At 42.1% G+C, this 14,359-nt stretch overlaps 1 protein-coding gene across 1 annotated transcript in view; it reads left to right on the top strand.

Moving 5' to 3' along the window:
- Positions 1 to 14,359, top strand: part of sh3bp5b (SH3-domain binding protein 5b (BTK-associated)) — a 65,494-nt gene that overhangs the window by 37,491 nt on the left and 13,644 nt on the right. The window contains exons 4-5 of the mRNA XM_033640870.2: positions 10,950 to 11,114; positions 11,509 to 11,639. Of these exons, the coding sequence (XP_033496761.1) occupies positions 10,950 to 11,114; positions 11,509 to 11,639 (296 nt within the window). The remainder of the gene's footprint in view (positions 1 to 10,949; positions 11,115 to 11,508; positions 11,640 to 14,359) is intronic.

The raw sequence follows: 14,359 nt of genomic DNA, 5'->3' as shown, positions 1-14,359 counted from the left end.
CATCGAATGTGGGTTTGCTGAAGGCTTGGGTTAGTGGGGCATGCTGGGACAGAAAGGATGGCGTCTGTAATAGACTATATTGTCCCGGATTGTGCTGCATCTTTGGAGGAAATTAATTGCCGGACTTGTTCGAGGAGCCGAGATAAAAATAATCAGATTTCCTGAAAATTGGCCGAATCAGGTCGCTTTGAAAACAGATGGCGTCTCCTCCAAACCTTCTTCCTCCTCTTGTTGATTGTGAGACAAACAGATTTGAGTTTTTGTCTGAATCCCTGCACTCGCTGGACAAATGGATGTCTGTCTTGATCCTGATGCTTATCTTGAATGTAAAGGGTTTCCTCTGAGTGAATGAAGGACAAACGTGTCCATGATGCTATGTTTCGTTTACACACATTGAAGTCTGAGTGAGCCTGTTATCATCACTGGGATGATGTGAAGGTCGATGGAAAATCTTTTATGATCTAAAGGCCCATTTTCCCCAGAATGACAGCTCTGACTGATGATGACCCTTCTAACTGTCCTCTCTGTCTGTCCTCCCATCTCTCTTCCTTTGTCTTCCTCTGTCTGCTGTGGCTGTTATGAGCGTTCCACTGAAGGCACAGATAATATAGATTCTATTTTTATGTCCTTAAAGCCGTTATACTCTGCTTTACATACTTGGGTGGGCGTGTTTCGATTGTACACTGAGGTAGTTCCAGGTGGGTGTATAAGATGACTGTATTGTGAACATCGAGTATAAACTGTCATTTTTTAAGGCTCTGGCATGAGACTGGTTTTGTTGTTTCAGTTCTCGCGCTCTCTCTTACGGCCCTCTTCTTCTCACAGACACAAAAAGAAGAAAGAAAAAAAAGACTCACAAAGATGATGCATCAGATACATTCCTCTGCGTGTCCAGACCGCTCTCTCCTGGGTGATAGTTTGAGCAAGTGAGGCGTGTATTTTTGTACCTGCAGGGCTCCAGACTGAGATTGTTTAGTCACATTTTGCGACCATGGAGCACCAGTACGACTTGCAAATATAACAGAACTTCAAGATGAAAGTAACAGAGGACTTTTATTTTGACAATGTTAAAGACAATTACACCAGAAACTGATGCAGAAAAGGAACAACTTGGTGCTTCAACTTTAACCAGAATGCAGGAAATTGTCTGATTGTCTGATCTTCTGTTGAAAGAGAAGCCTCGCCATTGTATACAAACAAACAAATATACAAAAACATCCTGATTAATATCCAGTAGTTTAGACTTGCACTTGGGCCGATTTCATTTTTTTCAAACCACTTTACAGCACACGAGATATTGCAATATTTTCTATCTTTACTTTATTAGAACATTTTAACCAAGATACAACCAGCTTTTCAATAATCATCTCAAACAAACAAACAGGTTAAGAAACATTTTCCTTTTTGCTCAAATATAACTTCAGGTGCAGTATTAAAATAAATAAGTAAAAAAGGCATACATAAATAAAAACAGGTAAATAAAATAATAATTCTTGGTGTATAGCATTTGTGAGTAATTTCTTGAATAGACACAAAAGTAAAAATATCTCCTGTGGAAAATTCACACAGGTCTTCGGGACGCGCCCGCCAGTAAGCACGTGGACATGCGCATCTTCGGCACGCGGACACACACCTCGTCAGTTTCAAACGGCACCGTGCAGCAGTGAGAGCCCTACAGTTCAGTTTAACATGGACAATTGACAACTTTCTCCTTCTCTCTTTCAGAGTATGTGAGCGGAGCGAAGCGGGTGAAAATTTCCACTCCTCGCTCGCAGACCTGTCACTTTGCGCCGCTTGTTCGCTCCGCTTGGTTCTGCGCATTCTTTGCTCTGCTCCGCTCCATCAGAAATTTTATCCCGCTCCACTCGCTCACCACTCCGCTCAAAAAAACTGCGTCGTACTACCCTAACCTGTAAACTTCTTTTCACAAATAAAACATTAGCTTGGTAGATTCCCCGGGGAAGCCCTCTCACCTCTCCCCGCAGTTAGGGACCGTTCTCCACGGTACCGCTGCTTCTCTTGTCAGTTTCTTTTCTGAAGTACACAGTAAACTCCATAGTTTTGAAAGAAAATAGTGTGGGTGTGCGCAGGTGTAAAGATGCATTCTGGGTGGGGCATGAGCGACCGGAGCGAAATTGGAGCAAGAAATAAGGCTCTGCTCCACCTTTTAAAAAAAAAAATAGCCGCTCCTCGCTCAACACAAAATCCTTCCGCTCCCCGCTCCGCTCACATGCTCTGCTTTGTTTTGATGTGTGTGCGTGAATGATTAAGGTGAGAAGCCGCTCATGTTTCACTTCCTCACATCGCCCAAGCCGTGAGTTGCACATGTGCGTGTGTGTGTGCTGCTGATGTTACACAATGTCAATTATACGGGGCGGCAGGAATTTGACCGGCGTTTTAAATCGGCATATTTTAAACTGACCGGTCGGTCGCAGGTCATGGCCGATCATGTGAAAACCGGCCCGATTCCGAGCACTGCCGATAAATCAGTACAAGTCAACAGTAGTTTGGTTATTTTAATGTTGATAAATTTCTGCAAAATAAGATTTCTGTTATTTGACATTTTTATTGAAATTTAATTTTATGAGTTGATTTGCCTGCCGGTGAGGCTTTTTCTTAAATGATGTCCTGGATGAGTTTGTGAACAAATAGTAGAACAAATATTCAATTTCATCACCCACCTCCTCTTGCACAATTAATGTTCTACCAATGAGGATTGTTTTCATATATTCCAGTTTCTTTTCTCACCAAAATAGGATGACAAGAATGGTAACTGAAGAATGGATGAGGCAGGTGGATATCATGGTTGGTAAAATCTAACAACAGTGTGTTAAGTCCTTTGTCTTCTTCCATCCTTTTACCATTCTTCTCTTTCAGTTAATAAGTTAACAAAGCATGTTTTCTCTCTTTGAGGCTCTCTTGAATAATTAAAGTGCCTCTGGAGCCAAACTGCCTTTTTTCCCAGAGACAGACCAAAGGACAGAGAGGGAGCTGCAGCTCAGTGTCTGAAGCTGTGCATTACTTACACATAGACTTCCCTCTGGAGGATCGTCGTTCTGAAAATTTCATGGGCCACGTGCAGAGTGATTAAAATATGAAGTAGCAAATGAGAGGAAAAAGAGGGAGGGAGACGATGCTGAGAACAAGAGATGGAGAGGGAACAATTAAGCAAGAAACGGAGGGAAAGAGATGTAAAAGAGGCAGACAGAAAGGCAGAAATGTGACGAGCAAAAGAAATTGAGTGGGATACAGAAAGTGACGGGTGAAGAGAAGAGAGAGAATGTGATAGAGGGAGAGATGGCAGCGAGCGACGGAGATGGATGGAATGAGACGGGTGGATAAAGTTAGAAACGGAGGGGAGAGAAAGCCGAAGAGACAGCATGAGAGATTAAAGGGCCGCAGAGAGAGACACTGATGGAAACACACGATTGAGAGATGGTCAGAAAAACAGTTTGATGGATGGAAGAGGGACAGAGAGGAAGAAAAAAAAAACAGGAACTATAAGACCAGAAATGGAGAAATGAGAGACTTGAAGGTATTTTTTCACATCAAAGTGTGATGCAGCATTCACACCCTGTTAAAGCAGAACTGACCTGCTGTGGTTTTGACACCTTTCTGCACTAAATTCAGGCCACAGAGAAGCAGCAGTGACGTCCGCTGTGAACTGTGAAGCCACACTGAGATTAAAAGATCACACCAAGATTTAGAGAAACTGCCATGTACACAAACTTTATTGTACTTTTGGTTTTGTTAGTGTGGACAGTTAAGGCACATCTTAACGGCACAGTATGCCATGTTTTAGGCAATAGTTTCCTTAACTGTTGCCAGAAAGTTTGAAGAACACTGTCTGAGTCTGGTTCGGTCGGTATTGACAGATGAGGAGATGAAGTCACAGTATGTGCAGTGTTGAAGGATTCTTATTGTTTGCTTGTTCCCAGATTAGCAGTAAACTGTCTTTGCTTGCTATTTATGGGGAGCAAAACCTACAGTCCTCCTTCTGTGTAAAATTTTATTCCAAAATGTATCCAAAGCTAAAATGAGGCTTCAGCGGTTTTAGTAAAATGAATTCCTTCCAAAATTTGTCTTTTTAGTACAAAGTTCCCTCTGTTGTCTCTGTATTTACTCAGATGTTTAATATGTGCTCCTGTCTGACTGCCAGGATGAAAACAAATGTATGTTCTTGGGAACAGTTATTGTTGTTGACTGTCTAGTTTTTGTAGGTTTTTAATACTTTTATTTTTGAGGATACACTGATGTTGAAATTCTGGGCCAAAAATTGAGCATGGCGTTAGTTCAGTCAGGACACGATGTCAAGCTCAGCTCACATCCCGGCTACATCAGCTGATCTCAAACAGCACAATCAACTGATGGAGCAGCTGATTGATGGAAGGGCGTCAGCTGATAGATCACATGATTCCTTTCTTTGCAACCAATTGGCAGATCACATTCAAGGCGCCCTATTTAAACTGCTCTGACCTGCCTACTGTTGCTGCTTCCTCTGCAAGCTGCTCTGCAACCGGCCTCCACCCCAGCTCCTCCTTTTCATGCTGTGTCTGACTTATCAATGTCATTTCTGTTTGTCATTGATGCTGCTCTGTTCTGTTCCTGGGGGTCTTTGCTGCTGCTCTTCTTGCTTTAGGCTTTCCATTTAGGCACATGGAAGGGCAGGGATGTGTGCTCACTCTGCCTCAGGCTTTCAATGTAGGCACATGGAAGAGCAGAGAGGTGTGCTATCTCTGCCTCAGGCTTTCCTCGTTTGTGCATGGAAGGGCAGAGAGGTGTGCTCTCTCTACCTCAGGCTTTGCTTGTTTGCGTGTGGAAGGGGAGGAAGGTATGCTCTCTCTGCCTATGTCTTTCCTCATTTGCACATGGAAGGGCAAAGAGGTGTGCTGTCTCTTCCTCAGGCTTTCCTAGTTTGTGCGTGGAAGGGCAGAGAGGCCCCAGAACAGAGCCATATCGCCAAATATAATACTGCAAATGGAAATAAAGTTTCCTCTGACTAAAATGTTCCTGACTGAACTGATGTTTTGCTCTCTGCCAGCCTATGTTGGTTAGCTGTGCTATTTCAGTGGGAGGCGACTGTGGGAATGAGAAAAGAACCTTTTAAAGAAATTAGGCGTTCTCACCACAATAAGTGATTGGTCAATCAGACACACGCCAAATTAAGCACCAACTCCACAACTCCACCAGTTTCTCCTTCTTTTCACAGTAAAGAAGAACCAAGGCTAGTTTACGTTCTTGCGTCTCCCTGGAGTCCCCTAGAAACCAGAAGAGTGGAGGCTGTCGTAGCAGCAGATTAAAGCTCATGGCTTTGGAATCACATATTTGACTATATCAAACACATGGGTTTAATGTTCAGGTGTCCACATAGTTTTGGCCACATAGTGTAACTGTTCAGTGACGTGAACATAAATCGTACCTAATTAAACTGCGAGCTGACAATGCGACAAACTTTATAATTCTTTTCTGACTTCCTGCATCTTTCGTCTCTCTCCCTCCTTTCATCCTCTCCATCTTCTCTCTCCTCCTGCGCTGTCGGCTTTGAATGATGACTGCATTGATGTTTTACTTGCCTGTTGCGGACATGTTGACGCTGCAGTGAAAAACTAGGACGAAGAGAAAAAAGCTGAAGCTTTATTCTCAGGCAGTATTTAGCTGTTTGTTGTTGTGCTCTATTTGTTCTGTAGTGTCTGAAAATAAGATGCTGTGCTTCAAACGTGCTTTTATTTTGTGCATGTCGGTGTCACTTATAAAACTTGAGGAAGATAGACAAAGTTTTGCTTTTAAAGAATAAACATGGTCACCAGTCAAAGCTAATGTGAGTGGTTTTTAATGAAGTCTGGTGAAGGATGGAATTTTAAATTGGAAATTGTTTATTTGGGAGACATTAATGTGACCAAGCAGAGCGTTTGAATGTTAGTGCTGACAGAGTGAGGGAGGCTGGGCGGTGGGTGAGCACGTGCTTGATGGGTTTCTCGTGGGCAATGTGACAAGAGAAGAAGAGGAGGTAGAGAAGGAAAACAAGAGTGAAACTGTGCAGCACGAGTGGCCTTGTGAGGCTGTAATGATGAGACGGGTGACAAACTGAAAAACAACTCAGATCTTTTTTCACAACTTTAATCAGACAGACAGTCGCCACAGCAGCCTCATCGTTTCCTCTTTAGACAAGAGGGAGAGGGAGGCTGTCACTTTAATATTGTGCAGGTCTGTTTTGTTGACCTGTTTTAACTACGCTAACTACCTCGTCCTCTTCTTACCTCACATTGCATTTTGTCTTCAGGATTCTCTGAACTAAAGACACCCTCTCTCGTGGTCATCTCTTTGAGCTGCATCGTTGACCTCAGTCTTTCTTTTTGTGGCTCTTCTCTTTGCTCCATGCTTTATTATTTTCCCGTTCTATGAAAAACACCATCTGATCAGTGACATGTCACACCTGCTGTACATTTCACAAATTAAGCAGCTCATTTTATCGTTGTTAAATTTGAGCCACAGATATACTGTTAAATGTTACGCTGTTAAAAAGGCTGAAGTGAACGGACAGTAACACAGAGGACAGGAGACATCAGGGTAGGTAACACATTCAGTCAGCATGGAACACAAAGATGAACACATGACGGCAACAAGGCAGAGGTTGTTTGTGTCTTGCTGCGCTGGCATGTTGACGACCATTGATAATGACATTACACAGAGCATGTGGTGATGTCAGAGCGTCTACAGACTGGGGGTGGACAGATTCAGGATCTGTGGACTAAGGCTGCTCATGACTGACACATTTATGTGTTCATAGTTCATGTTGCATCGACTGCATCAGTTTAGTGTAGAGTTGTTGCCATTAGGGTTGCAGCAGTGTGGATTCTCACAGTATGATAACCGTCTTGGAAGATATTTCAGTTTCAGGGTTAGGGTTATGTTTGTGGAAAAAGTCTCCACAAATGTACAAAGTGTGATAACCATCAACTTTTATATCACAGTATACCTTAAAACCAGTATATTGCTGATCAGGTGCTAGCTCAGGTATCGGCGAGTACAGGAGTCTAGTATACTCTGATACTTCCGACACCACTGATTTTAATAAATAAACTTCAAAGTGGTCTCACACCAGAATAAGTGTTTTTAAAAAACACATATTGTCTCATATTAGGAGTGTGTCATTTCATCTCCTTCATGATAACACTGGTGTAACTTTTAATATCATGTGAAAAATTCATATTGTGATACTCGCAATATTTCCACTTGCTGACATTTGACGTCACACTGTTACCCACGGCAACGACAAGCATGGCTGAAAGCCGAATTGTTATCGACTCTGTGGTGGTTTCAAAAAGAGGAGCAGCTTCAGTAGTGTGGAATAAACTGTGGCGTCCTGAATGTTTTATGAGCAGCCCCGGACTTCTCAGACTCTTTTAGTGACTTACAGCTCAGAGGGAACTCATTCAGCGGCTCCTCTGGCAGCAGCACAGCGTCTCTCCCTCTCCTCTATCGCCGTGCACACAGGTGTCTGTGTCGTCAAGTGATTTTGTCATAAACCTTTGGTAATAATCATTGCAAACCTGTAATTTTATGTCACAAAATTTGAAAACTTGAGAAATAAATACTGTTATAAAACTTTGGAATTTAGATGTTAACTGGTACCTCACATGAACCCAAATTTGTATGCAAGACTTTTTCAGTGTGACTAATGCACACCTGTATACTCACCTCATGGTTATTCATTTAATCTGTAGAGTTGCTGTGTCGACTCTGTCTGAGTCCCTGCTGAACTCCTGTAGAGACGGAGACACAGAAACAAACAGCAAAGTTTATTCAGCCGGCATAAAGTGGGTCAGTAACATCAACTCCTGATTTAATATTCAGTCGCCTGTTTTCAGCTGCTTCAAATTCATGTTATTCTGTCTCTCTGTGCAATTCTTTGCACTCTGGTTTATTTATTTCTCCACTTCTCGCTGAGTTCTTCCTGAGTCGAGCCTTTCGCTTCAAAACTTCAGAAAAGTTGTCAGACTTTGAGAGAGAGAGGTGAGCTGGGAATTACCGCAGCACATCGCTGATGATTCATCATATTTACATGATGCTTTTAGAGAAGTTTGACTTCCTGTACTGTACGTTACATTTACATACTCACTCATCCTCTCTCAGTGTGTCAGTCACACAGAAACAACTTATTCTGGGTGAGAGTCAGCTGCAGCTTACACATCAGAGGAGGAAAGGAGAGGATTATCTTAATGCTGCTGACACCATCCTGCACACACACACACACACACACACACACACACACACACATGCTCGGGTTTTGTGTGATGGAATGTCCTGAATACAGTAGGACTGAAGGCTCATGAATATCTGCAGTACAGATGATTCAGCACAGCATCATTAACTCTTCCTGCCCTCAGCTGTAGGAAACAAAATCTAATTTGTGCGCTCTGGCAGGTCTTGTCTTTGTGACATGAGTTGTGACAAGTGACAAAAAATGTCCTGGTTGATGTGAAATACAGCCTGTTAACTTCCATTTCTCCATCATAGAGTGTGTAAAAGAGTTTAAGCTGCAACGAATAGTCCGACAGTCGGCTGGTTGATTGACACAATATTAAGTGGCAACAATACTGAAAATGTAATATTACTTTAGTAATTTTTTACGAAAAAAAGTTGGTTGTTGCTGGTTTCATGCTTGATAAATACGCTAAATATCCACGCAGCGACTCCCAAACTGCTGCTGTTCACAAATGAACTCATGAAGACTTCAGCCAGAGCTGCGTTCACTGACCTGCAGAAACCTCCGAGTTTAGAGAGGGGACATAGAATGATACAAAGGGACACAAATCAACACAAGCAAATAAGGTTTGCTGCAGTTATTTATTTGCAGCTCGAGGTTGTTACCGTGTTCGTGTAGTGTGAATAGCATATAAACTTGTTATTAAATCAAACATACATCATACATACGTCCCATCCTTGTGAATGCAATATCTCAAGAAAGCCTTGAGGGAATTTCTTCATATATGGCACAAACGTTCACTTGGACTCAACAATGAACTTTAAGATTTTGGTGGTTAAAGGTCAAGGTCACTGTGACCTTGTCTGCCTCACTGTCGTGAGCATGATATCTCAAGAAGAGCCTTGAGGGAATTTCATCAAATTTAGCACAAACGTCAACTTAGACTCAACACAGAACTGATTAGTTTTTGGAGGTCAAAGGTCAAGATCACTGTGACCTTGTATGTCTCATTCTTGTGAATGTGATATCTCAAGCACACCTGGGGATGTTTTTTTTTCAAATTTGGCACAAACGTCCACTTAGACTCAACAGTGAATTGGTGGGATTTAGTTAATCAAAGGTTGATGTCAGGTTTAGTTTAGGTTCAGTTTTGTCTGTGAGCTAACGCTACCTCCAGTAGCTAACGTGCAAAGCTGTTACAAATCAAACAAGGGTTGCAACACACTGAATACAGAAAACCATATAAAATCACAAAGCACCTTATAACAGTGTCAGACAATCACAATTTCATCCCATAGTAAATGGGGCTTTGAGAGGCATCAGGCTGAAGACATCGCTAATCTGAGATCCACAAATCTATAAAACACACATCTCAAAACCAAAGTAGATTAAGGACTATGAAAGGGCTCAAGTAAGAACCATTATTAATCACATACCCCAAATTTTATAAAAATGGAAAACATCTCTGATTGATAGAAACAGAAAATTGTCATTTAATTTGCAACAGAACAGCATGAGCATGAGTGAACCAGAGGAGGAAACAACAGTGTGTCCTTCAAAAGTTCTCCGACCTCGTCACAACATCTGTGTCCCTGAACTGGGACACAGTTTGTGTCTCTGTATCTCTTCCACACAGACTCACAGACAGACAGTGTGAGCCCTCAGTTTGCAGCTGTACCAGCTGGACTGAATGTCAGTGTGAGTGTTTCAGACTGGAGGCTGCAGCAGCACTGAACCCTCACGGCCTCTCTGTGGTTTTCATCGGCCTGTGGCGTTTGGTTCCGAGCGCTGCAGCTCATGTTGAACATGAGCTAACGTGATACACAGGAAACAGTTTTTACTATTTCTGTCATTGTCTTTCTACACTCACTTCATCTGTCACTGTTTTATTTACAGCCCTCTGTACGATCACATGACAGACAGCTGGGCCTTATGATGATCCCACGAGAGATAGAAATGTTTCAGATGGTGATTTTACAGTTTCATTTTTACCAAGGTCTCTTTTTCCTTTATCTCTCAGTAATAAATGAGCAGCTTTACTGAAAAAACTCACCACTTTCAGACATTTAAAGGATTGATCAATGATTCTAGAAAATAATCGACAGAATAATCAATAATTCAAAAGTGAACTTAAGATGTATTTTCCCAAAACAAAGAGATTATGTAAAGTTATGTGTTGTACAAAAAATAAAAGCAGCTCTGTGGATGAAGAGCTGATGGTGTGCAGCTCCACAGTGGATTCATGGGTTTGTTGGAGAGTTGGGTGTGAATGTTAGAGGAGGCCTGTGGGAGTGAATTTACAGCTGAGCTGTGAACATTAAGCTGGTTTCATAACCACATGATGTTTCTTTATTATTGCAGCTGAATCACTGATGTAACATGTAGAAAGAGGTTTTCTCCAGTGCTCCATGAATCAAGATGAAGACTGAATATCCCCAGTATACAGTAGATGAAAAAGAGGCCTGCAGGCTTAATAATGGAGACGATGTGTTTTCTTCAGGCACCAACAAACAGGTTATTACAGCAATTGAAAAGGATCCATTGGATTTTCAAATAATAAAAGTTTCTCCAGGTAACGTCACTCAGAAATGACCCAGAATGACTTTAAAATTTAAATCCAGAGAAATCCTGCAGAGAAATGCAACAGCACAACTGCTCTGTGATGCTCTTTACCACAGTCGTCCAATGATTCGTCACTGAACTGACGGTGATGATGATGGATGACCTCCCTGTGTGTGTCCAGGCCCAGCTGGAGGCCCAGAAGGCCACTCAGGACTTCCAGAGAGCCACCGAGGTCCTGCGGGCGGCGAAGGAGACCATCTCCCTGGCCGAGCAGAGACTCCTGGAGGAGGACAACAGGCAGTTTGACTCTGCCTGGCAAGAGATGCTGAACCACGCCACCCAGCGGGTGAGAAGGGGGGAAAGTGGAAGCGGACATGAAAAACAGAAGAAGATTGTTTTAGTTTTCTTTGCAGAATATTGTAGCTGCATTTTTGTGTGCATCTTTTAGCATTTTATTTTGACATATTCATAGGTTTTTAATATCAACCTTCCATCTTCAGAGGTGCTGGTTGACTGTAGCAACTGCTGTACATCTGGAGACTGATTTATCTGACATTGTTTGAATGAACACATGCATTTATGGGACAGTCTGTGTAACCTCTTGGTCTTGCTGCTCATTTATTTAACAAAATGCAACATGCAGTTGATGGCACTTTTGAAGGGCTGCAGATAATAAAACATATTCTAACCTCAGTGTGAGGCTAGTGTGGCTGACGCTGAGCTCTGATTGGCTGTTACAGGTGATGGAAGCGGAGCACACGAAGACGAGAAGCGAGCTGGTGCACAAGGAGACGGCGGCCAAATATACGGCAGCAATCGGCCGCATGAAGCAGCTGGAGAAGAAACTCAAACGCACCATCAACAAGTCCAAGTAAGAGTCACACTGCACCTCACCATCTGTGTCGCCAATTTCCCGTCTCCAAAACATTGGTAAGCATGGGTCAAATATTCTCCCATCATTTTATCGATCACATCTTTTCCACGTGAGGTGGCGGACACGTCTTTCACGCCTCGTTTTGTGCGTGCGCAATGTTTATGAATGAGTCCTCAGGTCTCCGGTTTTCATGAAAGTTGGTGGAGAGGTGAAGCATTGGTCAAGGGAGAACCCATTCTGGAGTGCATCCAAATCATGGGGCGATACACAAGTTGTTTCCTTTCATTAATATTGTGAGATCAGACATTTGACCTTGTTGGAGGTCTGTGCTCTCTGACTGCCCCTCCAGTTAATGTTGTGACAGAGAGGAAAATAAAGTGGACTAACATGAGCTCTGGCAGCCATTTTGGCATTTTCACTTGTAAAACCTGACGAGATTATGAGAAGGAAGTTGAAATATTTCAAGAAAAAGTCAACAATGAAGATGCAATTTTACCAAAAGAAAAAAAAACTTTCCCTACTTTGACACACATGGCTAAATGTTTGACAATTATATGACTTGTTCTTTCCACAGTCATGAAATTCCTGGAAAAGTTGTGAAATTAGAAAAAGGGGTTTCCAGGCCTGGGAATGGTTTGGGATTAACAGAATATTTTGGACGTACATTGTTTTGGTGATTGTTAAAGATATGTCCATAAAAATACCAAAGCACATTGATCATTACGCAAAATACATTCCTTGGGACATGACAACAATCAACCCTAATTTATTAAGTTGTCATACGTTCAGGTTCAGGCCACGTTGCAAAACAATCATGAGGCACGTCTATAAAACAATCGTTCATTTAACAGGAAATAAATGCATACAAATTTGTCGAAATTCTAATCCAAACTCATGTCAAAATGCACTGACGTCTAAATGATCTTCAGTTTTCTATCACCCCCAAAAGAAAACCGCAGACTATTTAGTGTATTTAGAAGAAAAAAATCAAACTGTTAATGAGCGATTGGAGCCACGCTGCAGTCACACAGCTCCAGTTTCCAGCTGGGCCTTCTCTTTGTTCTTTGCTGGACTGGTATGTGGTCACAGCGAGGTACCGAGCTGCAGAGCCTCTAAACCAGACTGTCAGTGCACGGCTGACTGCTGCTGGGTGACGTCAGCCAGATGTTGAGCTGCAGACAAAGAAATAAATCCCCCATCACCATGATGTCATCAGCTCTAGTCCCTCAGGATTAATTGTTAGACCCTGGAGATTCCAGACAGTCACTCTCTGTTCTTCAGACCTGAATGAATCAGTCTCAAGAAATGAAACCATCTGTAACCAGAGGATGTGGTCTCTGGTTTTCCAAGCAGCAGATCCAGCCGTTCCACGTGATGTGGTTTTTGTACCTGAGCGCTTTTTCAAAAGTAGGTTGCTCTTCTCTTTTCAGCTGAAAGTGACTTCTCTCTGGAACTTCCCCCAAACGTCTCTTTATTTGAAGCAGTCAGGTGTTAAAGGGAAGTCTGGTTGAATCTGAGTCTGTCACGAGGTGATGCCCACCTGCAGAATCACAAGTTTACCAAAATTATTTGGCGAAACTTCCGAATAGTTCCAGGTGATGTCTTTAAGATGAAAATATAGTGAATAAAAACTCAAATTCTCCTCTGTGATATTCCTCCTTGCCTTTCAGTGTTTCCGCACAAGACTGGGCTCATTTCCAACTTGTATTTAACACTGAGGGAAACAAAACTACCATTTATTCATATTAAAAAATACCCAAAGTCGACTGCTGCCCTTCACAGAGCAGCTGCACTGATTAAAATATGTTTGTTGTGTAAAACATGTTTGAGTCCTTCACTGATTTGTCACTAAGATACATTTTTAAACACATTTTAAAAATGTGAATAGATATAAAAGTACTATTCATTTGGTGATTGTGTTTTGCAAGCATACAAATTTTGTTTTCTGTTGCTGGAAAAAGAAACTGATCGGCACAGTTTGGAGTAAATGAAGCTCAGGAAATGATTCTGGTGTTGGAAATGCAAATGAGCAGCCTGGTTCCTTCCTCAAAGAAGCAGAAAAGAAACAACACAGTTTGCACGGCAGGATATTTTGTATTTGAACCGTTTATCATCACAAACTAAAAACTGTAAATCATCTGCTGTAAATTGAAACCACAAACACTCAAACCCTCATTAACTGCGCACAGATGGAGCCAGTGTGAGCTCAGTTAATGAAGGTGCAGACCTGCAGTGAGGATGACATCACATCTCTCTCTCTCTCCCTTCACAGTTCAGAGTGTGTTTGGAGCTCAGGGTTCAGTGTCTGAACTGAACCTTCAGTGAAACATAGTTTAAATAACGAGACGTTACATAACACCCTCCCTCAGTCCTCACGTCTGTACGTCATCAATCAGAGCCTGTGGACGCCGTGTCAGCCTCCGACTGTTACTGATGATTTCAGGCAGAAGTGCATCTCTGTACAGACAGTGACACATTAACAGTATCTAAAAAGTATTTAAAAGGTAAAGTGATAATCCAGAACAGGGCTCGCTGTGTCTCACTGAACAGAATATACTTTACATTAAATTTCCAAGGCTGTTATTCCAATTGTGATCATTTACAGTGTCAGAGCTTTATTTTATCTTAAATCAGGAACACCCAAAAATGGAAATTAAGCCATTATCTACTCACCCATATGCTGAGGGAGGCTCAGGTGAAGTTTTAGAGTCCTCACA

This window comes from Epinephelus lanceolatus, chromosome 10 (assembly GCF_041903045.1).
Source record: "Epinephelus lanceolatus isolate andai-2023 chromosome 10, ASM4190304v1, whole genome shotgun sequence".
Lineage (NCBI taxonomy): Eukaryota > Metazoa > Chordata > Actinopteri > Perciformes > Serranidae > Epinephelus > Epinephelus lanceolatus.
This window is presented reverse-complemented; position numbering and strand designations above follow the sequence as displayed.